This window comes from Rattus rattus, chromosome 8 (genome assembly GCF_011064425.1).
Source record: "Rattus rattus isolate New Zealand chromosome 8, Rrattus_CSIRO_v1, whole genome shotgun sequence".
NCBI classification, from domain to species: domain Eukaryota; kingdom Metazoa; phylum Chordata; class Mammalia; order Rodentia; family Muridae; genus Rattus; species Rattus rattus.
Genome location: NC_046161.1, coordinates 104,599,772 through 104,626,533, shown reverse-complemented (window position 1 = coordinate 104,626,533; position 26,762 = coordinate 104,599,772). Strand labels below are relative to the sequence as shown.

Sequence of the window (26,762 nt, the reverse complement as noted above, 5' to 3'; positions counted from 1 at the left end):
AACACAAATGAAAAGCATGAGCCAATGAAATGTAATTAATAGTTATTATATCGTTATATATTATATATAATATTACATACATAAATAAGATACTATATTAATGTAATATAGGTAATATATTAATATATAATATTAATATATTATATGTAATATTATAGTTAATAGCAAAAAAAACTATAAAGAAAAGTCTAGAGTATAAAGAATTAACCTGAAAAGTTCTGAGATACCATGAAGGGAAGAACTTCAGAGAAGAGGAGGTATTGCAAATGAAAGAGCACAGCACATGCAAGTTAAGGTCATCCAAACAAGTGAGCAGGAGGGCTGGAGAGGTGGCTCAGCGGTTAAGAGCACTGACTGCTCTTCCTGAGTTCAAGTCCCAGCACCCACATGGTGGCTCACAACCATCTGTAATGGCATCTGATGCCCTCTTCTGGTGTGTCTGAAGACAGCTACAGTGTACTTATATATAATAAATAAATTAATTTAAAAAAAATAGGTGAGCAGGCTTTTGCTAAACTATAGTGGAGAATTCTTGCTCAAGATTGTGTAGAAGATAACTGAGAAGGGAGAAGGCACATGTATGTAAAGGAAACACCACTCCAGTGTCTGGGAACACTATTCAACCTCAGTGACAACTCCAGTCCATCATGCTTCAGTGAGTTGTCAGTATACCCTGGATCTGAAAAATTCGTAAGACACGAGATACCCAGAGTACACTTCAGTGTAAACTGCTATCTGTAGAGCTACAACTCTGAGGGGATCACAAACATGCCCACAACCATAGAGAGACGAGAAATGCCACGTGTGCCAATTTCAGTGCAGTATTTCAGCCTTGCAATATTGCAGTCAATATTCTCAGTTAAATAACAAAAGAGATGAAAGGAATTATGAATGAGAAAGCCCATGCTGAAGGCTCAGGTGGAAAGTGTTGGTGTGATCTTTCTGTACATTGTGTGAAGGTTTGTTTGACTGCCTAAGGCATTCTCTGACTGGCTGTAATAAAGAGCTGATGGCCTATACCTAAGCAGGAAAGGAAAGGAGACAGGACTTGAGGAAGAACCAGGCAGGCAGGCCGCTGCTGGTGGGATTCACCAGCCAGACATGGAGGAAGAAACAGGCGCCAGAGCTGAAGGGGAGGAGCTTTAGAGTAATAGAGTAAATTAACTTATACAAGCTAATTGGGAACGAGCCTAAACTATAAGGCCTAAGCACGCATAAATAAATAAACAGTTCAGGAATAAAGCCTCTGTGTCATTACTGGACGCTGGCAGGTGAAGACAGTCGGCAATAGGGAAAAGGCATGCTTAGCATGAAGAGGCCTGGGGAAGAGGCAGTGCTCATCATCCATGAGGCCTGGGCGTTTAAAATTCAAAGCCATTCTCGATTGTAGGAACAGTTCAAGGCCAGCCTGAGATAAACAGTGAGTTCTAGACCAGTCAGAGCTACACAGAGAGGAGAGCTTTTATTTAAAGGAAGTAAAAAAGGGACAGGGGCGAGAGAGGGAGGGAGGGAGGGAGGGAGAGAAAAGCAAAGAAAAGCTCCATGGACCTAGACAGAAGGAAGTTGCAATACAACTTCAAGTAATAATTACACATAAGAGAAAATCAGACACACCTTAGAATCCAATTTCTCACAGCCTCAAAATTTTAATTTTTAAAATCCCCATTTATGCACTCAAATACATAAAACATGTTTTTAAAGCACGGATTTTTTTTTTTTTTTCTTTTTTTTTTTTTTTTTTTTTGAGCTGGGACCGAACCCAGGGCCTTTGCTTGCTAGGCAAGCGCTCTACCACTGAGCTAAATCCCCAACCCCAAAGCATGTATTTTTTAAACACCTACCATGAACTTTAAGCAGAAGACTGACGGTAAAAATTTTATCTTAATACTAAGGATGGGAAATACTAATTAGTGATTAAACGTGAATAACTAGAAACTTAGGTTTTATAAAAAGATTGGTCTGAGCAGACTTCTCCATAAAAACAAAAAAAAAACGGGGTTGGGGATTTAGCTCAGTGGTAGAGCGCTTGCCTAGGGAAGCGCAAGGCCCTGGGTTGGTCCCCAGCTCAAAAAAAAACCAAAAAAAAAAAAAACAAAAACAAAAAACAAAAACAAAACAAAACAAACAAAAAACTAGCAATGTAGCCTGGATGGTGACGCGTGCCTGTAATCCCAGAACTTGGGAGGCAGAGGCAGGGGATCTCTGTGAGTTGGATGTCAGGCTCACGTACAGAACAAGTTTCAGGCCTGCCATGGCCACAGAGTGAGACTGTATCAAAACAACAAAACCAACCCATAGCATGTGGTTTATATTACAAATGTCATTTTACAGAGAGAAGACACTAAAAAAGATGAGGACATGGCACAAATACTTAACAGCATCCAGGACGCTGTGCAGTCCTGTTGTTTCTGCTGTATACCTCCTGCAGAATTACCTGCTTAAGAAGCTTTAAAGGTTTTCTAGTAAATTAAAATGTCTCTGGGTTATTCAAAATTATATTTTTTTAAATTTTTAATTAATTGTATTTACTTGATTTTAATATGTCTATATATAAGTGTGTGTGTGTGTGTGTGTGTGTGTGTGTGTGTGTGTGTGCAAGTACTGTCAAAGACCAGAGGCCAGAAGAGGGCACGGAAGCTCCTGGAACTAGTGTTACAGATGGTTGTGAACCCCTGTTCTGAGTGGTGAGACTAACACCGGCCGTTCGCAGGCCTTCTGAAGAACAAACGCTTTCACCACAGAACCATTTCTCCAATCTCCAAACTCTAGTTAACAAAAACTACAAGTAAAAGTCACTATATCAAATTCTATGATGATTGTTAAAGTGAACTTACCCATTGTTACATAAGATTTAAATCGTGTTGACAATCTATCCACAAAGGCACTTAAAATCTCCAATCCTAATAATGATACCTATAAATAGAAAGATTTAATAAGTAAAAATTACTGATGCATATTTTATCAGTATATAATACTTAATATACAGCAATCTTCACATATTACTAAGATTTTTAAAAGTAAGTTTAGCTGGGTATAGTAGCACAGGCCCTTAATTCCACCACTCAGGAGGGAAAGGCAGGAGAATCTCTATGAGTTCAAGGCCAGCCTGGCCCACATAGTGAGTTCCAGACCAACCAAGGGCACATAGTGAGACCCTGGTTCAAAATTTATTTATATATTCATTTATATATGTACATTATATATGCATGTGTATTATACATGTGTATATACATACATACAAATACATATGCATATATAAAAACATTATATGTCTATATATTTTTATACATTTTGAGTTTCACCCCATGTATCAAAAAATAATAAAATTTAATAAATTTAAAATTTTTTTAGTGAGTTGATATATTTAGAGGTAGGTAATCATAAGACTGAAGATTCTACTCTCAAATACATCAATAATAACAATTTATAAATGTAGAGTGCACTGGCTGGTTTTGTGTGACAATGTGACACAAGCTGGAGCCATCAGAGAGGAAGGCGCCTCAGCCGAGGAAATGCCCCCATGAGACCCAGCAAAGGGCATTCTCTCAACTAGCATCAAGGGGGAGGACCCAGCCCACGGTGGGTGGGGCCATCCCTGGGCTGGTGGTTATGGGTTCTATAAGAAAGCAAGCTGAGCAAGCCAGGGAAGCAAGCCAGTGAGCAGCACCCTCCATGGCCTCTGCACCAGTTTCTGCCTCCAGGATCCTGACTTCCTTTGGTGATGAAGAGTGATATCAGACAGTAGAACAGAGTAAATGCTTTCCTCCTCACCTTGCTTTTTGGTCATAGTGTTTCAGTGCACTAAATTAATAACTGATAAAATGGGTGACGGCTACCAAAGGCTTAGTGACCATACCTGCAACTCACTTCTCAGTTTGCAATACATTTAAACAGTGAGCAATCAGTAATACAAGTTAATAACAAAGGATTTCCCATTTCTGTCTGGAGAGTAGAGACTGGAACACTGTTCTTGAATGCATGAGAGAACTGAGGATGTAGGGCAGTGATTCTCAACCTTCCTAATGCTACAACTCTTGTGCTGTTGTGACCTCCACCCATAAAATTATCCGCATTGCTACTTTATACCTGTAATTTTGCTATTATGAATCATAATGTAAGTATCTGTGTTTTCTGATAAGTCTTAGGTGGCCCCTGTGAAAGGGTTGTTGGACCTCCCAAATGGATCATGCCCCACAGATTGAGAATCACTGTGTAAACTAGCCAGTCAGATATCATATTAAAAAAAGGGGGGGGGGTTGGGGATTTAGCTCAGTGGTAGAGCGCTTGCCTAGGAAGGGCAAGGCCCTGGGTTGGTCCCCAGCTCCAAAAAAAAAAAAAAAAAAAAAAAAAAAAAAAGACAGACAGACACAAACAAAACGTCCACAAGTGACAGGAGAAAATGAAGTTGCAGTGACAAGAATGGGTAGGAAGAATTCCATTGTATTTAACAAACTGCTAATAATCTGAGTGTAGACTAGTATGGAAAATTTTAAAAATATTTTTGAGCATTTTATTATTTTTGTGTACATGGATGTTTTGCCTGTGAACGTCTGTGCACCACATCCATGATGCTGTGCCCATGGGGGCAGAGGAGGGCTTCAGAGCTCCTTGGGACTGGAATTACAGACAGTTGTGCCACCTTGTGGGTACTGGGAATTGATCCTGGGTCTTCTGAAAGAGAAGCCTGTGCTCTTAACTGCTGAGCCTTGTGTCCAGCACTTAGTATAAAATCTCTCAAATAGCCAGAGACGCAGGAGTTCATACCCACTCACAGGCCCCAGCTTGCACCCAAAAACAAGATTACTTGATAGTTAAGACCCATAGCTAGGCGGGAGATTAAAGAAGGCTCTGTGGCTGGTGGAAGTCTTGGAGATCAGTATGGCCTACACAGTAAAGGTAATGCTTTCAGTCCCCTTGTCTTCTAGAAAAGAAGAGCTTAACTTGAAGTCCTGGGGGAAGAAGATCCAGTATCCAATGGCAATAAACTGTAGTGGAGGGAAGGAGCAGGATCCAAAGCTGGCTGTCTACTCCGCTATGAGACAGAAAGCCATCCTCAACCACACTATCCAGGTGACTGTTTCTGATAAAACCTCACTCACCACAAGGCTCAAGGGCAAAGAGCCTCCAAAGACTGACTCTATATTGTGGTTTCACCACTAGGGTACAGGAATGCTGCCAGGCAGCCTAGACAAGGAGCCCTAGATTACCCTGTGCTGCTCTTGGTGCCCGGCTTGAGGAAAATGCTAATACACTGCTCAGGGGGTGGGAAAACGCAGCCAAAGATGTGGGAGGCATAAGCTGGGGTTCCCTGACTCCCAAGTGTCCAGTCCCCACTGGAAACTGTGCAGAGAAGTTGAGAATGGAGGGTCATAGGGTAAGGGGTCCGCCAGCCTGCAATGAGGAGCCTGGGACCAGAGGCTCCAAAACTCCTGGAAATCCTGTGTCTCAGGGAGTTGGGAACAGAGTTGGGCCCCCCGGATGAGGAGAGGGGTCTTCTGGCTTAGTTCATCGGCAGCTGTCCTTAGCTTAGCAGATTGTCAGGGAGCTCGGAAGGACTTTCCAAGGGAGACTCAGGCAGAGTGGCTCTGCAGACAAAGGCTTTCTCCATGCTTTTGATAAAAGAGACAGTCCTTGGTTTCAAACTGTTTACTGATTGTTCATTGTGGAAAATGGGTGCATACCATCTCAAGGTAGACCAGAGATTAAATACCTTTTGAAGGAAGGAATGTTCAGGCAGAGAAGCTTACTGGCTAAACTCTCAGGGCCCATCTAGATATCTCCTTAGCATGGAGAACTGTTCTGATCTATGTGACCATAGGTCACAATCCTATGTAGGAAGTGTGGTCACGTGTCAAGGGGCCTGGCTGGAAGCAGGTGAAGCTCCTACTGTCCTCTCAAAGGTTCTGGGGCTTCCAACCCCCTCAACCTTACTGAGTTTCCTGGCACAATCCATTGCCCCACAACTCCTCTTTTATAAAGGAGAGATGCCATTGGAGTGACTATCTCTTATGTTATCTACAGTGAAAATCTGGGGTGGGTTGGGGTGTAAGCATCAAAATAAAACACAACATAAGCCAGAGGGGTAGGGGCTAGAAAGACAAGGGATTATTGGGTTAATTAATTGTTCAGTAAATTGAAATTGAGAGTGAGTCTGTACAGAGTTTGTGAGAGTATTAACATCGGTTTTAAACAACATTTGATTTATCTATATAGACATCATGTAAGTTTCCCCAAGCTCGGTAGCCATTAGGCTCTGGTAAGAGAGTTCATGTGTGGCTGGAAGGTCCGGAAGCTGTCAGTGCATGCTTGTCTCAGAAGTCCTCAGCTGCTGTGTCTGGACGAAGGCAGCCTTATTGCCCCAGGCAGGTCCAAGGAGATGGCAGGTCAGTCTCCATCTGGCCCGTGGCGGCAGCTCTCTCTCTCCCTTTTGTAGAGATTAACTTGTAGATTAGTAAGAGGTGAGCAGAACCCTAGCAGTGGGTGTCTGCACAGGGTGGGTAGTGTAACAGTTTGCTTGGGAGCATATCGTAGCCTGTTGTAATGGTCCTAGAAAAAAGGCAAGGGTGGTGAAGAATTTAGTCCTGGAGGGAATCCTTTAAGTGAGCAGCTGCCTGTGTTGTATTAAGGAAAGCAGAGGAAGAATTGGAAATTTATCTGCTTTGGATGGCTGAGGAAGAAAATCCCATATTAACTATGTGTCTAGGATAGGCAGTAGCAGTTTGCCTGTAAAAGAAAACATTGTTATTTAAGGATTAAATAATAGTTATTAATGTAGTCAGTTTGACCTATAGGAGTAGATTAAATATGAATTTTAGGACAATTTTAGTTTGAAGGCACAAACATTATTTCAGGTGTTCCTGTTAGGGAGAAAAATAAACATTTAAATAAAGAAGTATGAAAATTTTATGTTAAAGGTTGCAGGTGTGGTTTTTGTTTCAAATTCTCAGCAGCAAGATCTCATCTGTAGTCCTTACTCTGGTGGGCTCTTTTCCCCAAGGTAAAGGGGGAAGGGCCTGCTCTGCCATGCCGTGGCTATGGCCGTGGCTGTGGCTGTATGCTCTAACAGGCAGGTATCCCTTTTTCTCCCTGCATGTTTTTCCTTGGCTGGTATTGCTAGAAGGCGGTGGGGGTGGGGTGTTTTTGTACACCCTAAAAGTAGAGTGGAAAGAGAAGCACAGAGACTTGGTGGGGACAGAGGGAGTGGGGAGCAGGGAGAGGAGAGTGTGGATCAGAGTTTTTGTAAATGGTCAGTTGGACTGTCTGGATTTGGAACGTGTCAGTGCAGTAGCTCTGCCCGAAAACAAAAGTAGGAAGAAGACAGAGTGTCTGCTTTTAGAGCTGGGAGGTCTGGGTCTTTGCTTAATCTGGAGTTCCGATGGGGCTCTGTGTGGGTCACCAGCAGGGTATGCCCCACGTAGTAGGTACCAGACTTGCCCTCCAATGAATCCTCGTTAAAGGATTTAAAGTAGACTCATTCCAATTACAGGGCCTCGAGAAAGTACTCCTGTATTGTTATTTTTCGTCACTACCTCCCTGGGGCGAAATGGGTAATTTGCACACCTGCTGCCTTCCTTGGATGTGACAGCTGGTTCTCAGGCTCCCTCTCTGGAATGGAAGCCTGATTCCCTGTCACCAATGGTCACCATGGTAGGCACAGCTACTACCATTGAAAGTTGATAGGGCAGATGTTGAAATGGGTCATTACCGCCACAAGGAGCCATCGATCTGCCCAAAGTTATCTGAAGTCACCAAAGCCCCCATCACTGCCCCCTCACCCCGGCCAGGTTGATTTTTGCTGATAAATGCGTGAATTCCCCACCCTGAGGGGAAGGGGGTCAGTGCCCATTGGTGTGTTATTAGCTCTAGAATGACCACAGTTATCCAAGCAGGAGAGGAGCGAGTGACAAAGGAACCAAACTAATTTAATGAGCCATTCACACGAAGTTTCACTGTACCCAGCCATGCGTACTTAGACATGCATAGCTTAATCCTTGAGACAAGCGATGCTATGCAGGATCTGGCTCAACCATACCAATGTTCCTGGCACAGTCCGCCGTCCCACACCACACAATCAGGCTGGCAAGACAAAGCGAGAGCACAGGGCAGAGAGCATTACAGAAACAGGGATTCAAGCAGAGGGCTGATCAGAATACAGAAGAAAACCCATCATCAAGGTAACTCAGGGGAACCAGAAGCAAACAGGAATCAACAGCAAACACAGCACACAGACCTAACTCAACTCCTGTCTACACTGATTATACAGCTCTATACTATAAGCTTAACAGAAGGAAAAGGTACTACTTCAATGACAGAAACGATTCAGTTTAGTCTTAAATTTCTCGACTCTGCAACTTTCAACTAAGAAGTATGAGGCACAGGAAAAAGAACAAAAGATAGGGAATTTGGACCCCAATATCAAGAGCAAAACCATCAACAAACAAAATACAATGTATAGGTCTGAAGCCTAAGTTTAAACCAATGATTAACATGTTTACAGCACAGGGTGACAGCCCGTAGCAGAGCCCTTACCCAGAACACGAGAAGCCTTGGCTCAGGCCCTAGCAGAGGCCTGGGAAGCTGACTGGTGACCAAAAGGACCAAAGATGAACCTTCACAAAATGACCTTCTAAAATAACAAGTAACGGGGCACTGCACGGTTGGTAAAGGGTTCGCCTAGCATGCATAAGGCCCTGGATTTAATCTCCAGAACCATACAAACTGAACATGGTAGAAAACAACAGACATGGAGGATACATGGGGAACAGCACTACATGGGGAAGATTTGTTTGTTTTGTTTTGTTTTGTTTTGTTGTTTGTTTTTTGAAACAGGGCTTCTTTGTATCTCTGGCTGTCATGGAACTCACTCTGTAGACATGGCTGGCCTTGAATTCTCTTCTTTCTGCCTCCCCACGCCCCATGCTGGAATTAAAGACATATGCTGTCACGACAAGCAGCATGGAGAAACACCCAGACAACATACATGAATAAATATGCAATTTCTGCCTTCAGATGGAAACCTGGGGAAGCATAAACCAGCTGGTCCACCCAGAAAGTTCCAGGCCAGCTAAGGCTACATAGTGAGACACTGTTTCAAAAAAAAAAAATATAATCCAAAATATATTTTATTTAAAAAAAAAAAAAAAAAAAAAAAAAAAAAGAGGAGAGGCGCGGGAGACTGGCTCAGCAGGTAAAGCCCTGTGTAAGACAGACACCCTGCGCTCAGCCCTGGAGCCCACACAGAGAAAGCCGACAGCACTAAGTTGTCCTCAGCCTCCACACGCACCATGGCATATGTGCACTTCCCACCCCACCAGCACAGTACCCCATCTCTGCAACACACACACACACACACACACACACACACACACACACACACAGTCCTAGTTGGGTTTCTGTTGCTGTGATAAACACCATGACCAAGGCAACTTAGGGAGGAATAGTGGGGAGGGGGGCGCATCTCCATCATAGTTTGTTTATACTGTAAACTTTGTGGTCTATCATGAAGGCAAGCTGGGGCAGACACTCAAGACAGGAACCTTTGGGCATAGTGGTACATCCCAGCACTCAGGAGGCAGAGGCAGTTGAATCTAAGTTTGAGGCCAGCCTTCTTTCTCTACATACTGAGTTCCAGGACAGCCAGGACTAGAAAGACCATACCAAAAAAGAAAAAAAAAGAAAGAAAGAAAGAAAGAAAGAAAGAAAGAAAGAAAGAAAGAAGGAAAAGAGATCTAAAGGCAGAGGTGACGGAAGAATGCTGCTTACTGGCTTATTCCCCATGACTCACTCAGCTTGCTTTTTAAAATATATATAGCACAAGACCATCTGCCCAGAAGTGGCAATGCCCACAGTGGGCTGGACCATCTCGTATCATTAATCAAGAAAATGCCTCATTTGCCTACAGACCAATCTCATGGAGATATTTTCTCAATTGAGGTTTCCTCTTCTCAGAGGACTCTAGTTTGGGTTAAGTTGACAAGAAGGAAAAAAAAAACAAACCTAACCAATACACATCATCGCATCGACATCATAATAGTAATACAAAAACTTTTAAAAACAAAGCAGGAGAACTGGGGCTGCAATCTTGACTGTACGTACAAGTCCTTCCATGAGATTCTCAGCACTGCACCATGGCATGCTCATAATCCCAGCACTCAGTACGCAAAATGCGTTCAAAAAAGAATCAGAGCTAGCAAAAAACCAAACCAACAAATAAAACTACCACCACGCTCCTAAAAAAAGAAAACAAAGAAAAAAACACAAGACCACCCTCCTTGGCTACAAAGAGAATTCACAGCCTGTCTGGGCTACAAGAGATCATATCTCAAAAATAAGTTAAGTACTTAATCACTAAAAATGATTGCTATAAGTAAATACTAAAGCCAATGAGTTCAGTAAAGCCCTGAGATTAAAGGTTGTTATAAAAACTGACTGCTGGGCATGGTGGTGGCGTACACCTCTAGTCCCAGCAGAGGCAGAGGCAGGTGGATCTCTACTAGTCTGAATAGCAAGTACCAGGACAATCAGGAAAAGCTTTAGATTCTATCACAAAACAAAACAAAACACAAGCCTGTGAGGATCCCTGCTAAGATTCTAGTACCCAAAATCCTAAAGCACGAATGTCACAAACTCAAGGTCAGCCTGGGCTGCAGAGTGAGAGCCTGCTACAAAACAGTGATTCTTCTACACACTAGCACTCAAAACTGAGGAGTAAAACCAATGACAGTTTGGATGTCAAATGGACCCCAAAAAGTCAAGTGTCTGAACAACTGGTCCCCAGATGATGACACTGCTTTGAGAGTGTATGGACATTTTGGGATTACAGCCCATGTAGCAGCAATGAATTGCTGGAGACAGGCCGCCTGGAAGCTGACACTCACGGCCCCCAACCCCAACCCCATCTTTCCCTGCCTCCCTCCCTGCCTCCCCCCCTCCCTCCCTCCTTCTGGTTTGGACTCTATGCTCCCTGATCCACCAGGACATGAAGAAGCCACAACACAAGCTCCCACTGCCATAAACAGAACAGCCCCAGCTTCCGTGCCTTCCAGACCAAGATGAACTGATGTCCTTCCTCCCTGAAATTGCTCCTGTTAGGTATTCTGTCACAGAACAAATAACTAACACACGGGGGAAATACTTATAACAATTACATAAAGTCAATACACAAAAATTACAAAATGCTAATAAAATAATGCAAGATGAGCTAAGGAAGTTCAAGGTTGCAGGAATGCAATCCCAAAGTTGCCAGGAGGATTTGTTCAGAGACCTAAACTGGTCTTACGATGAAAAGGTAAATGAGTAGGCTACACATACAGTACTAAACTTAAAAACAAGCTAACAAATCACATGGTTTCAAGACTTTATATGAAGCTACAGCAATCCAGAAAGAGAGCTGGGACTGGAGAGATGGCTCAGCAGTTAAGGCACTCACTGCTTGTACACATGACCCAGATTCAAGGCCAGTTTGCACCACACAGCAGCTCACAACTGTAACTCGAGTACCTGGAGATCCAGTGCCCAATTCTGGCCTTAGGCACTAGGTATACATGTGGTCACAGACGCGCATGCAGGAAAAACACCCACACACATAAAAATAAATTAACTTCTTTAAAAATATAGTTATTAATAAGAGATGAACACAGAGTTTCATGAAATAGAAGACAAGAGTACAAAATAGACAAAAACTAGCTGGTTATCTAGCAGCTGCACAAAGGACCTCAAGGAAGAGATTAGCCTTTAAACAAATGTTGCTATAATTAGATGTCAACATTCAAAATGAATAGGCCTCAACTTATACAAACAAAAACCATATCAAAGACATAAATAAAAATTACTTTCATTTATTTAAGTGTTAAGGTTCACAAAAATAGTCCATTTTATTTATTTTATTTTTTGCAGAAGGGCAGGGCCTTTATGCATCTATGCAGGTGCAGTACCACTTCGCTACACCCTGCTCTTGGAAACAGAACAAGCGGATTTAGACCCAGTTAGGAACATAAACACACTGACAGACTGCTCCGACCTTACTCTAAACACAAAAACAAACTGCAACAAACAAAAATCAAGAACTATTTTTAAATCCATCAATTAAAGCCAACTTTTAAGGGTTTTATTTTGGTGTGTTCTTAAATCATAAAACTAAGATTTAAAATAAGTCAGGACAGGAACTGGGGAGATGGTTCAACAGGTACTTACAATCAAGACCGACAACCTGAGTTCAATCCCTTAACCATATGGCCCAGTAGAGAACCAACTCCTATGGGCTGTCCCCTGACCTCCACAAGCATGGCATACTCAAAGACACACACACACACAACTGTTTAACTTTTAAAAAGCCAGACCTGGCAGCAGGAGCCTGCAATCCTAGCATGTAGCAGGCTAAGGCAGGAAGACTGTAAGATCTAGTTAGCCTGGATACACAGCAGCATCTTCACGCTTTAATTTTAATTACAAATTTAATGAATGCTATTATCCTGAGAAGATTCAGTATCCAGGATCATCTCCCTGTTTTCCTTATCAATCTTTCCCTTTCTCCTCGCATCTGCATCCCAAATGCTTCGGCGTCCGGTACTGGTATTAACAAATGAACATGCTATTGTCATCTTAGCTTAGTTTCAGTTCAGTAGAATGTATAATCTTAGGGGTTGGGGATTTAGCTCAGTGGTAGAGCGCTTGCCTAGGAAGCGAAAGGCCCTGGGTTCAGTCCCCAGCTCAAAAAAAAAAAAAAAAAAAGAATGTATAATCTTTTAAATAGGTTAGATCAGAATGTCAGTCAATGGCTTGCTAGAGGGCTCAGTGGGTAAAAATACTTCTAGCCAAGCATTGGTTCAATCCCCAGAACCAATAGTGGAAATAGAATTGATTCCTTAAAGTATTCCTCTGACCTCAAGACATGATGATCCGTTAGTGTGTGTGTGCACACACACACATGAAATAAAAAAAAAATTTTTTTTTGAGAGAAATGTCAGTCAACTACAGAGCTAAAGAACTATATAAAATGTCAGGAGCCATCTAGGCAAAAACACGTTTTGGAGATGGCCCACCATTTGTGCATGGCCTGTGACAGGTAAGCTCTGACTTGCAGGCCTTCAGATATTTTATGTCAGGATGGCTTCTTACTGTTGCTATGCCTTTCCCTATCACTATGATTCAATCTAATGATTCCTGGGTATTAGCCCACCCTATTGGGCAGATTTCCTGCAGATCAACATGAAGATGAACTTTCATGAATTAACGATGTTTAATCAATGATTTTATAGAATTACCGATTTTATTTAAATAGTTTTAGAAAGTTTTTGGAGATGAGTTTTAGTTGTTTTGCCAAAAGATATAATAAAGTCAGAATCAAAAATAGAATGTGTCCATTCCTCATAGACTAGTAAGTAAAGGCTGCATAATAAGAAATACAAGTTTTCACAATTACACTAAAAAGAGGAATAGACTTGGGACAAATTTGTGATCAAAGAAAAACATTCTTTCTAGGTCAGGTCCATGGATGAAGCCACAGGGGTGCACCATGATAAATCAAGGCCATGTGAAGCTATTGCTGAACCTATAATGAGCTTATAGAATGGAACATGCTTTGAACTTAACATCAACATCCTTCTGTAACTCCCCTTGTGTGTAACATCTTAGCTATGAGGCAGCTCCTAAAGAACTTCTGTCTGAGAAGGTGTAAGAGCGAGAGAAACAATAAGGTGGTGGCTTCTGGGGCTCTGCCCCATCTGCCCGCCTAATGTGTGTGTGGCTTGGAGGGCTCTGTGCCACCCATCCAAACGTATGTATGTGTATGTATGTTTGTATGTTTGTTTGTATATGTGTATATACATACATGTATAGCTATATGTGTGTGTATGTAAGTATGCATGAACACTTGTAAAGCTGATGAGACAGGTGGTAGGACCAGAACGGTGTGTGTGTGTGTGTGTGTGTGTGTGTGTGTGTGTGTAGATGAATTTTCTTTTTCTTCTTTTACTTTCTCACTGGTTCATGAAGAGTTAACGAGTCCAAGCCTGTCAAGTGAGTCCCTTAAGCAACAGAAAAAAAGAAACCAATGTTAATTAGCATTGCAGAGAAAAGAAACCATCACTTATTAGCACAGAACAGTAAGAGAGAGTTTCCAGAGGCCATCAGTTTCTCTTCCCCTTTCTTCTGACTCTGTCCCACCTCCGTGCTTGTGAGACCAGGAGGTTCCCCACAGTAAAATAGTAATGATCACACCTGATTTAAGATTCACGACTGAGAACTTCACCTGTGACATTGGCAAACCAGACAAGAGTTTTTAACCTGTAGCTATCATGTAAGCTTAATTCATAATCATGGATGGTCTTCCACTAAAGGAAGAAAACGTGTGGTTCATAAAGGACACACACCCACAATGCTCCTCTTGCTGGAAAGAAGTTCCTAGGATTTTTTTAAATTAACTTGAAATATCTAAGAAAAATTATAAACTCTAAGAAAATTAGTGAAAGAATATTATAGAGTAAGTGGCCAGGCAAATGAGCCCACACAAGTGAAATGAATAAAGCAGAGGGAGCCACAGTCCCAGCAGAGGGAAGAACACTGGTGTGGTCTGAGGAGACAGAAGATATAAAATAAGTGAGTGAGTGAACTCAGAAAATATAATTTGAGTGCCAGGGGGCCACCAGAGTGCAGCAATGTAAATTAAGCCAGTTAAAGACGTTTTCCCATTGATCTGCGGTAGCACTGGTTCAGGACTGAAAGAGTGGAATTAGCCAGTACTGTGTTTTATTGAATAGGGACCGTAAGGCAGGCATGAAGAGGGAGGTGAGAATTAAGAAAGAATGGGCCTTGAGAGATGATCAGTGCTTAGGAGCACTTGTTCTTACAAAAGACCCAGGTTCACTCCCAGCACCCACATGGTGCCTCACAGTCATCTATAACTGCTGTTCCAGGGAATCCAATACCTTGTTCTGACCTCCAAGAGCACACAACATGTATATGGTAGACATGCATGCAGGTGAAACACTCATAAACATAAAACAAAATTTTTAAAAAATCTAAAAAAAAGTAAAGAGAGAAAGCAAAAGAGTTAAACACTTAATGAAGTTGGGCATAGTGGTACACACCTTTAATTCCAGGACTCAAGAGGCAGAGGCAGGCAAATTTCTATAACTTCCAGCCAGCCTGGTCTACATAGCCAAGTCCCACAACAGCAAGGCTACTTAGAAAGACCAAAGCTTAGCAATGAATATCCTAGTAAGAGCACCAGTGGAAGGGGAAGCCCTGGGTCCTGCTAAGACTGAACCCCCCAGTGAACTAGACTGTCGGGGGGAGGGCGGCAATGGGGGGAGGGTGGGGAGGGGAACACCCATAAGGAAGGGGGGAAGGGAAGGGGATGTTTGCCCGGAAACTGGGAAAGGGAATAACACTCGAAATGTACATAAGAAATACTCAAGTTAATAAAAAAAAAAAATTATCTCACAGAAATTGAGATAAAATTACAAAATTTAAAACTCAGACTAAATCCACTGTCATCATAGTAAATCTCTATATATGTTTGTCGCTGTTACCTTTCCATGAAAGAATAACAATACATATTCACTTCAAGTCTTAGTAATGAGTGTTCCAAAGAAATGACTAAAAAATTCTGAAAGAACAGTTAGAAGTTTTAATGCTTCACACATTCCCAAACACGCGATCACACAGACACACACAGACACAGACACACACACACACACACACACCATTTTATAAGGGACAGGTTAATTTAATTCCAGTTTCAGGTAACAAGGGAATTGTGCCTTTTAAAAGCTTCAAATCTTGTACGTGCCATTTGGTACTTTAAGCTGTTGTTCTTTTTTTTTTTTCTCTCTCTTTCTGCTCGTATGTTGGTTATATCTAAGTATTTGAATGGCATTACTATGACAATAATAAAGTCACATTTATCCATTAACATTGTACTTGAATTAATAGAATTATATTATGTGTTTACCAAATGATTTTACATAACACCTTAAGAATTCATTTCTCCATAAAATCCTTTGTTATTTTAAATCCAAATGAAAGCCAAAAAAGCAGAATTGTTTCAGTCAGTTTATTGGGCAGTGAAAGTAAGCAAAGGCCTACTTAATTGGCTTTCACCTGAGAGGCTGTAATGTGTGGGAATAAACACAAAACACTGCTGTTGTCTTGATATTAATTGAGGTATATATCTTTATTAAAGGTAAATCTGTGTACAAATTAAAAAAAAAAAAAAAAGAAAGACCAAAGCTAAATGAAACAGACAGAGATGGAGGAGTCAGTGAAGCCAAGTGTAATGGCACATACGCCTAGGACCCTACCATTTTTGAGTGGAGGTAAGAGATGACAAATTCAAGGCTACCCTAAACAATGGTGCTGCTAGAAACCACCTCTCATTTTCAAAGTAATATAAAGGAGGTCTTAATGACATGAAAGTTCCATAGGGTGGTCAAGCCAGTTTTTCATGTGTGTATGTGTATGGGGTGGGGCACACAGGTACAATACATCTATGTGTGTGGAACAGCTAATAATCACAAGTGTTGGTTTTGACATCCACCTTGTTGGAAACAGGGTGTCTTCTTGTTTTGCCTATGTGTACTCTTGGGCGAGCTAGCCAGGAATTCACTTAGCGCCTCCTTCCATCTCCTACAGAAGTACTAGGGTTACAGGTACCTGCTTTCCACCATCAGTCTCTATGTGGGATCTAGGGATTCAAAGTCAGGTCTTTGTACTTCCATGGCAAGCTAAGTTTAGCCATTGAACCATTTCCCCAGCCCAATTAGTCAAACTTCTAAGTCCAGGTATACTGGAGAAATAAAGTTTGCCAATAACATCATCACTTTCAGCATCTGAGACACTAACAACCACTCATCTGTAATGGTCTGAACTGCTGTGGTGGCATTCCAGCAATGACATGTTCGGCTGCAGCCATGACTACTGTTATATCTTCTTGGTTAGTCAGACTGGTGGAACATTTGGATACCATCAGGCTTCCATACCCACAGGTTCTGCATTCTCAGATTCAACTGACATTAGATGGAAAATTCTGGAAGTAATTTCAAGTACACTGGAGGATATGTACAGGCATACACATCCTTATGTAACAGACCCAAGCATGTTTGGTATCCAAGGGAAGGAGAGCTCTAGAACCAATCCCTTTTTAATATTATGGAGAAACTACACTTTTTTCTCTTAACAAAATTATGTCTGTTTCCTTTATGGTAGTTAGGATATTACAAGAATCTTTTTTGAACGAAGTACTTGATACCAAATATGTCATTTCAGAACTGTAAAAGGAGCTCTCCTACTCTCTGCCCTTCTCTCCCTGAGTCCTTTCTCCCCTCCCCTTCGCCCCCTCTCTTCACTTGTTCCGGACTCTCCTCCCCTCCCCTCCCCTCCCCTCCTCCCTTCCTTCCCAACCCCACTTTCCATGTCCTAAATAAACTATATTCACACACACACACACACACACACACACACACACACACACACACACACACAGAATTGTAAAAGGAGCATTAAAGGGGGACATTAAGCCAGGCTCTGTAGCCCAGCACACAGGAGCTTGAGGCAGGAGGATTCAAAATGTCCTGGGTTATACTGAAAATCATTCAGGACAAAGTTTCACACGGATATGACCAGACTGGCAACATAAAGAGACAATGTTAAAAGTAATAAAGAAGCTCGGTGGTTAGAGCACTGACTGCTCTTGCAGAGGTCCTGAGTTCAATTCCCAGCAACCACAGGGTGGCTCACAACCATCTGTAAAGAGATCTGATGCCCTCTTCTGGTGTGTCTGAAGACAGCTACAGTGTACTTGTATAATAAATAAATAAATCTTTAAAAAAAAAAAGAAAAGAAAAGAAAAGAAAAGAAGCTAAAACAACCTGGATGGTCATCCTGCCCATCAGGTAATTAAGAACAAACAAAACAGTATGAGAGAAAAACCTTGTCTCCTTTCTCTTAACCAAACGCCCACACTTGGAATAATAAAATGGCATAGCAGGTAGAGGTACCTGTCACAAAGCCTGACACCCTGAATTCTCCCCAGAGCCCACATGGTAGAAGCTGACTCCTACAAGCTGTCTCTGACACTCTACACATATGTACCCATACTCTCTCTCAGGAAAATATAATAAAACAGGTATATTTTAAGAACGTGGTATTTAACAGGAAGTGGGACTTAGGTAATATGATATTAATGGGTGGTATAGGAATGCCAAACGGTGCAAGCAAGATGGTTCAGGGACCATTGGGTCAGGTACTGGCAACATGAGTTTGATCCCCAGGACCCACACGGTAAAAAGGAGGAAACTGTCTCTCGTAAGTTATTCTTTGGCCTCTACATGTGAACTGGGGCACAAGTGTGCACCTAAACCTGCACACACAAATGGCAAATAGGCTGTGATCTTGGATACCCAGAATTAAAAAATTACTAGCACATGTGTAAGCCTAGCAGTATGCATTTACTGTAAATGCTAGTTATTGATGCAGGATATCTGATCATAATGAGACTGTGTTACTTACTGGAAAAAAAAAAAAACTGTTTCTAGTTATGGTGTGGCTCAGCCCTCAGTACAGACCTTTAATACCAGACAACGAAGGTAAAATTAGTTTGTAGAAGGAAGCACTCACATTAAAGTGTTGTTTAACTGAGTGGCAGACAAAGTGACAAATCAGAGAAAGATTTGACAAAGTAGGCAATGCCCAACTCTCCCAAGAGGAGACGAAAAGGAAGCTACTTAAGGGAGCTGTGCAGAGAAGACAAAGGAGGCAGCTTTACCAGACAGAGGGCCAGGATACAGAGGGAGAACAAGGTAGACACAGGTGAAGACAGAACAAGCCAGAGAATGAGAAGGAGCCAGGAGATTAGAAAAGATTGCTGGAGTTATTTTGAAGTCAAGCAGAGCAAAAATAGGGAAGGAAAGGGGGGGAGTGGGAGAAAGGGGGAAGGGACAGGCTAGATTGAACCAGTTAGTGTGGAGAGTTTGAGGCAGAACAGCTCATTGAGTTGAATCAGACAGCAAGTTCAGAAAGAGGCTGAATTCACTCTAGGGCTACGTAAGACTGTCCAGAGCTTAGAAGCTTACAGGAGTAGCCCTAGGTTAGCAGACAGAGGCAGTGAGTCTCAGAGACAGCAGTTACTTCAGGAGAATAAAGGTTACTATTACAAGTTGCTATTTTCAGTCAATTTACTGTTGTTTGTAGGCAAATGTAATGTTATTAATCCTTAAGAAGTACAAAAAAATAAAAGGCTCTGACCCGAGTCAAAACACTTCTTAGGTCATCTTTTCTACAAGAGGAAAGTAAGGATGCAGACTTCCTAAAGCCATCCTAGAGAGTACATGATATCATGCAAACTTAGCCCTTAAGACAGACCCCAAGACTCACAAGGGCTGCTTTTAAGTGGTTCTCATTTTAACAATATGGAAGAAGGAAACCGTATTAACATAGTATTGCTACAAAGTCTACAATGCTTTTGGCGACACTCAAATACCAAAGTACATGTATCACACATATACTACTCCCATCTGAGCTTAAGTCTCTAGTTATGACTTCTCCAACCAGATCTGAGACCCCAACCATCTCAACATTTTAACTTTGATACCAAACATCTTTCCAACATAACCTAGTCACAACCAAACTCAGCAGGCAGCATGCCTAGCCTACTGCTCAAGAAGGTAGCATCCCTAATTACTATTCCTCTCAAGCCTCACACCAACCCAAAACAAAGTCCTCCTGGACCTACCCCAAATTACATGTCAAATGGTTAGCTGGTGGTACACACCTCTAACTCCAGAACTCAAACTGTTAGATCTGTGAGTTCCTGACCAGCCAGGGCTACAGAGACCTGTGTCTTAGTTACTCAGTTATGAAGAAAAACCACAGCCAAAGCAATTTATAGAAGGAAGCATTCACTCAAAGGCTTGCTTACAGTTTCAGAAGATTAGTCTGTGAACATCAGAGCAGGAAGCAGATAGGCATGGTGCTGAGGGCTTGTATCCTGACCTGAAAACTGGGAGAAAGGTGAGACTAGGGCTGGTATGGGTTGGTGAAACATCGAAGCCCACCCTCAGTGACACACCTGCTCCAACAAGGACACACAGACACACAAACACACGGACACAAACACACCCCTACCCCTCCTAATCCTTCCTCAATAGTCTACCAACTGGAGATGGAGTACTCAAGTGCTCAAATATATTAGCCTAAGGGGGACATTCTCATTCAAACCACCACATCCTGTCTCAAAAAAAAAAAAAAAAAAAGAGAGAGAGGAGGAAGGTGAGGAAGAGGAAAAGGAGGAAGGTGAGGAGGAGGAAAGAAAAAGAAACAGAAAAAAAAAAATCACAGCACTGTCACTGCTACCAAGCCAGCCCTTGCTACCAAGGGCTTCTTCTGCTATTCTTTTCCTTTCCCACCAAGGATTAAAGGACTGTTCCTCATATAAACCCTACCACATTTAAAATAGGATCACATGGCCTTAGATGTACAGTAAGTTTGAGGCCAGCCTAAGCCCTATGAAAACCTGTCTCAAAAAAATAAACAAAATAAACCCTGTACGTCTGTATATCCAGCGGCTTTCAACTTTGTCTTAACACCATACTAATTATACTCTAGCTGTGAGGGCTGGAGAGATGGCTCAGAGGTTAAGAGCACGGGCTGCTCTTCCAGAGGTCCTGAGTTCAATTTCCAGCAACCACATGGTGGCTCAAAACCATCTGTAATGGGATCTGATGCCCTCTTTTGGTGTGTCTGAGACAACTACAGTGTGCTCATATATAAAATAAATAAATCTTAAAAAAATTAAACTAGGGGTTGGGGATTTAGCTCAGTGGTAGAGCACTTGCCTAGCAAGCACAAGGCCCTGGGGTCGGTCCCCAGCTCCGAAAAAAAAGAATAAAAAAAAAAAAAATTAAACTAGAAACATGATCGCTATGAATATTTAAAATTCTAAAAACTTGTGTCCCGTCAACCCTGACAGTGAGTCCCATGCTAGCCAGGGCTACATAGTGAAAAATGAGAGCTTGTATCACTAAGTAAGTGAACAAAGAAAACCCAACAACAGGCTCATTAGAATAGAATGCCTCGGGGCTGGAGGGATGGCTCAGTGGTTAAGAGTACTGGCTGCTCTTCCAGAGGTCCTGAGTTCAATTCCCAGATGGTGGTTCAGTCGTCTATACAAGGATCTGATGCCCTCTTCTGACATGCAGGTACACATGCAGCAGAGCACTCATACATAAAATAAATAAAATAAACTTTAAAAAAAAAAAGAATAGAATGCCTCTAACAAACATTAGAAAAGGTTTTATGCTAAAATTTCTGAAAGAGAGAAAACTGAGTGATGAGTGTCCTTGAGTAGAGAAGAAGGCGTGGCATCTAATGGCAGAGCCAAGGAACTGACCTAAGGAAGACGGGTGACTCATTCATGCACCAGAAATAAAGACTAATGAACAGTGCTACCAGAAAGTGCTTAGACTGAGCCATAAGGCCTGTGGTGCTGCCAACTGCTCAAGCGGCCTCATGCTACGGTATCTTGGAAGGAACATGGAGAAAACGTGTGAACATCAGATACTTCCTGGAAGGACTCTTGGAGATGACAGAAGAGTTGGAAACTGTGGTATCACTATGACAGACATCTGACGGCAAAGGCTCAAAGGCAATCCACTGTCAGTATGGAGAATGAAGCCCAGCAGCTTTCTCTGAAGGTGAGCAAACATTACGAAAGGGCTGACTTCCCACAACAGCCAATGCTGCAACATAGCACAAAACAGCCATGAGCAAACATGTGCGCGCTTACACAGTAAGGTGGCTAGCTAATTTCTTCAAAAGAAATTAATACTCCCTGTATTTTAGTAAATATTAGCTTTCCCAAACCCCATCTCTCTTTATTTATTTATTTATTTATTTATTTATTTACTGGAGACAGGGCCTCATTATATAGTCTAATTTGGCCTCAAACATTATCTATGGGGGAAACATTTCTTTCAGTGATGTAGCCACTAGAAAGATGCCCATGTTGTTCCTGTATCGGTCCCTTCACTCATGCTCCTTTAAATAACCCTAACTAAGCTTACTGATTCATTTTATATATATACATATATATGACACAAAGGTAGAGTGGAACTATATGGAAACAGCAAGAGTGGGAAATAGCAGTGAGTGTGAATGTGGACAAAGTACATTAAACATACATACGAAGATGCCACAGTGAAACCCATTATATGTGGTTGATAATATATGCTAGGAAAACTTTATTTTAAATCTTGGTAAGTCTAACCATCCTACAACTCCTATAGGTCTCATCATTAAGTCTGCTTAACTGTACAGTTTGTTTTTCTTGTCTCTATAGATAAAAACTTCCAAAGTACAGCCTATTTGCTGGATATATAACTAAGAACCCGTTCCATCCAGGGGAAATTCCTGCCTGCATTCTAAAGCAATACTGCCACCAGAAGACTAAAAAGAAAAGTAACGGCCATCAATTCCAGCTAATTACAGGATATTTACTAATCTCCATCGGTGACTACCTAACAACTCCCTGATGCCAACAGGACACCCATTACTCCTTGTACCTCACCCCACTCCTCCCCACTTTGTTTGCAGCATCAAGTAAACCTGATACTGCATGGTGTTTCAAATCTGCGTTCGTCCCCAAGTGCGTGAAAACAAGAGAACAGATGAACGTTTAATGGCTTTCTGCTGTCAATTACGGGGAAAAAGTGAATAAATGTCATGGGATGAGCGAAGGACCCTCCATGCGAAGGACCCGAATAAGCGCTAACGCGCTAACGGTGAGGTGCTTTGGGGAGATCACAACCTTCACGTAAAGACTACGAAAGAAAAGAGGGAGGAAGGGAAGGGAAAGAGGAAAAGAGAGGAGGGAGAGGGGGAGAGAAAGACGGAGGAAAGGAGAGAGAGAAGCAAAAAGAAGGGATACCAAAAGGAAAAGAGAAAGGAGAGGAAGAACGGGGAGAGAGAAAAGAAACTGGAGATTAAGTAAAACAGAAACCACTCGGAAGAGATGAACTTGACTGTCCAACTTCACGCTGTACACAAACGCCCTGTCTCAGCGCAGGCGTTCCCCACGGGCGTGTACAAACGTTACAAAGTCTTTAAGCCTTTGGCCACAAGTTACCACTTTGCGAAGCGCCAAGCAGCACCGCAACGTGTCACCGAGCAGCCGCCTGCGGCCGTACCCCAAGCCGAGGGGCGATGCCAGCGCGATCCGGGACCCCGGCGGCAGCGCGCCAGAGTTAAAGCGCCGCGGCGAGGAGCGCGCCCGCCCGCCCCGGCCGCGCGCCCGTTCGCACCGCCGCTCACCCGGTAGTTGCTCGAGCCCACCCAGCCGGTGAGCGCGTCCACTATCTTGGCCAGGCGGCTCGGGTCGTCCTCCAGGTCCGGGATGGCGCCGGGCGCGCCGAGGTAAAGCAGCAGCTCCTCGCCCGCCTGCAGCCGGCCGCTCACGTCCTTCTGCAGCACTTGGGCGCAGAAGTACTCGGCGCCGCGGGGCTCCATGGCCGCGCCCGCCGCCCCTCAGCCGCCCTCGCCCCTCCGCCGCCAACTTTCCTCGCAGCACCGCCGATTCGCGGCGGTGAAGACTCCGGGACGCGCCCGCCACCCAGAGGCGCCGCTCCCTGGGGCGCGGCGGCCGGCGGGGGACGGCCCCCCTAAACTAATCAAACTCGGCGCCCCCCGGTCCCAGCCCCGCTTCAGAGGCTGCGGCTGCCGGCGACGTCAGCGCGCGCGTGACGTCAGAGCGACGCGCCCGCCCTCCCGGCCTCCCGGCGCGCCCTAGCCCCTCGTGGGCTGCGGCCTGTGGCGTTACTGAGGACCGGAGCGTTGGGCGGTCGGGGCCGTGTGGGTTGACTCGCGTGGGCGACCCCAGAAAGCCCCTGTGTGAATCCCGGCGTCTCCGGCGTTTCGCCCCGCCTCCATCATCAAGACTAAAAGAAAACTTTCTGGTACTTGTTCTCTCCCTGCCCCGCCTCTGCCGTCTTTTAAAACCGGAATACACGGGTCGTATTCTTCCTCGGCAAAGGCCTGGCTGTCCCTTCCTGCAGCCGCCCACACAGTCGCCCTGGAAGACTTTCTGTTTCTTCTAGTTAATACCGAGTTTTTGCAAATGGATCCACATTTCTGTTGACTCACTTTCACCTCCCAACCTCACTCCGGAGAGTTCCCAGACCGCTCTAACCTACTGCCTCTAATCTGCCCTAGGAAGATTTTGTTTGGATAGGGATTTCTATAGTACAGGATGTCCACGAACTTACCCTATAGCAGAAGATGATCTTAAACTTCTGGCCCTACCTCTCAAGCCTGAACCACAAAACTCGAGTTTTGTTTTGGGATGGCTGGGGCTGTTAATTTATAAGATTTATTTTATGTGTATATGTGTGCACCTGAGTGTGTGTGCGCGCACCATGTGCACACTTGCACACATGTGCTTGCTTACAGAAAACAAAAAAGGAAGTCAGATCTGGAGTTACAGGCAGCTGTTAGCCACCTGATGTGGGTAGTGGGAACCGAACTTGGGTTCTCTGCAAAAGCAACAAGTCCTTAACTGCTGAGCCTTCTCTCCAGCCCAGTGTTGTTGAGAATAGGTTTAGCTGAGAAACTTGAACTAGTCTGGGACTCTTGATCCTTCTCCCTTGGTGTCTTGCATTCTAAATTTATTTCTAACATGGTAGGGTAATTTTCCCTTTTTTAAATTATATAACTCTACATTGTGTTCTTTTTCCTTTCCTTCCCCACTCCCAATTTCTTTAACTCTGATCTCAGTATCCGTAGGGCTCAATCTGCTGCTGTATTCTTTGAGTCTAACTTCTCATAGCAAAATGTTGGTATTTCTTTCCATGAAGTGTGTATCTTTAAGGTCTCTATCTTTTTTATACTTATCTTTTCTATACTTTTTTATACTCTGGCTTGTTGATCCATTCATATAGCAATAGGCATCTGGGTTGTTCATGGTTTTTATAATTATTTCCATATTTCCATCCTGAGTTTGGATGCCCTTGGAGGCAGAGACATCAGGTTTCCTCTTGCAGATGACCCAGGTTCGATTCCCAGTATCCACATGGCAGCTCACCACCATCTACCTACAATTCCAGAAGATCTAATGCCCTTTTTGACTTCCAAAGGCACCAGGCATACCCATGGCACACATATATAAAATGCTCATACACATTAAAAAGCACATAAAATAAGTATTTTTAAAAGTTTTTTTTTGGGGGGGTTGGGGATTTAGCTCAGTGGTAGAGCGCTTGCCTAGGAAGTGCAAGGCCCTGGGTTCGGTCCCCAGCTCCGAAAGAAAGAACCAAAAAAAAAAGTTTTTTTTTTTAATTTTTAAAATACCATTCCTTAAATAATGCAGGTGTTGCTTTGAATGTTGCTATTTAGAACTGTCTTTCTCTTGGTGGAGCACTCCTGTAATCCTAGCACATGGGCAGCAGGAGGGTCAGGAGTTCAAGACCAGCCTAGGCTACTGAGATCTTCTCTCAAAACAAAACAGTAGATAGAGAAATTACTCAGTGGTCAAGAGCACTTGTTTTTGCAGAGACCCAGGCTTGAGTCCCAGCACCGACATGGCAAGCCACAGTTGTCTGTAACTCCAGTTCTAGGGGATCTAACACTCTCTTTTAGTCTCCTTGGCCAATAGGCATACACGCAGTGCATATATAGATACGCAGGAAATATAGCCATACACATAAATCTTTAAAAGCACAAAGGTGCAGGGAAATGAAAGGATTGGATGGAATTTTAGAAAAGAAAATGATAACCTGAGAATCCCGTCATGACCAGTCACTAGAATGTACCCAGGAGCACATGTCTATTCTCAACAAGACAGGAGACTGACTTCCTGGCCTATTAGATATTTGTGAAAATAGTGGAAACTCTGAGGAAATTTTTTTCTAATGGGAGTATTTTCCATACAAAAGCTAGGAAAGAAGTGAGCACACGACTAGTTTGAAGTCTTGTTTTCAACAAATGTCCACCAAGAAAGGCATTGTGTTCTCTCCTGGGTGGGGTATTAGGGAACAATGGGAGTGGCTTACTCAAAATTTGGCACAGCCCAACTGGAAACAACACCGATGTTGGCACACTAGGAAATAGATGTGTCGTAGCCACACAGTAGAATTCTTGTCGAAATAACAATAAAATGACTCGGTGAGGACAAAAGTAGGGATGTCACTCAGTGGTAGAACACTTGCCTGGACGGGAAAGGGCCTGGGTAAGATGACAGAACCAAAACAGCCGCTGAGTTGAAACACTGGGGGCTGTGGGCTCCTCTTGTCACATCTCCACATCAACAGTGGTTTGGATTGGCCCTCTCACTGTGTGCCGGCGTGCAGGACTCCATGTAGCCCTTCAGTTGAAAAACACCCTTGACTGGATTTTTTTTTTTTAAGATTCTGAGCTAACTGCTGGACAGAAGGATTTTAAGCACCTCTTCAGGAAAAGATCTCAACCCCAACATTTCAGTTTCAGAAACAGGAATGTTAAAAATGCTGAATCCGCACTCAGGGCTGAAGGTTCCATTTTGTTTTGTTGTCAATTTTTTATTCCATTATTTACTAAGGAGGGAAGGGGACATGGCCAAAGCACGGAGCTGTGCATGTTCCCACGTGAAAATACAATATAACAGTAAACATAACTCATCAACCTCCAACATGGCCCCCCATCTTCACCTGTAGATTCCTATGCTCTCGGGAGGACTGCTCTCTGTAGTGAGCGTAGCTGACCTATGAGAACGAAAGATGGCTATGGAAATAGCTTCAACT

At 43.1% G+C, this 26,762-nt stretch overlaps 1 protein-coding gene across 20 annotated transcripts in view; it reads right to left on the bottom strand.

The window, feature by feature from the left end:
* Positions 1–23,666, bottom strand: part of Clasp2 (cytoplasmic linker associated protein 2) — a 182,605-nt gene extending 158,939 nt beyond the window's left edge. For 9 of the 20 annotated variants that reach the window (XM_032910953.1, XM_032910954.1, XM_032910955.1 and 6 more), the window contains exons 1-2: positions 23,305–23,666; positions 2,835–2,913 (exon numbers count right to left, since the gene is read on the bottom strand). In XM_032910953.1, coding sequence (XP_032766844.1) covers positions 2,835–2,913; positions 23,305–23,499 — 274 coding nt within the window. In that variant the 5' untranslated portion in view covers positions 23,500–23,666. The remainder of the gene's footprint in view (positions 1–2,834; positions 2,914–23,304) is intronic. The other 11 variants (XM_032910949.1, XM_032910950.1, XM_032910959.1 and 8 more) reach the window with 2 other exon arrangements.
* Positions 23,667–26,762: the final 3,096 nt, after the last annotated feature.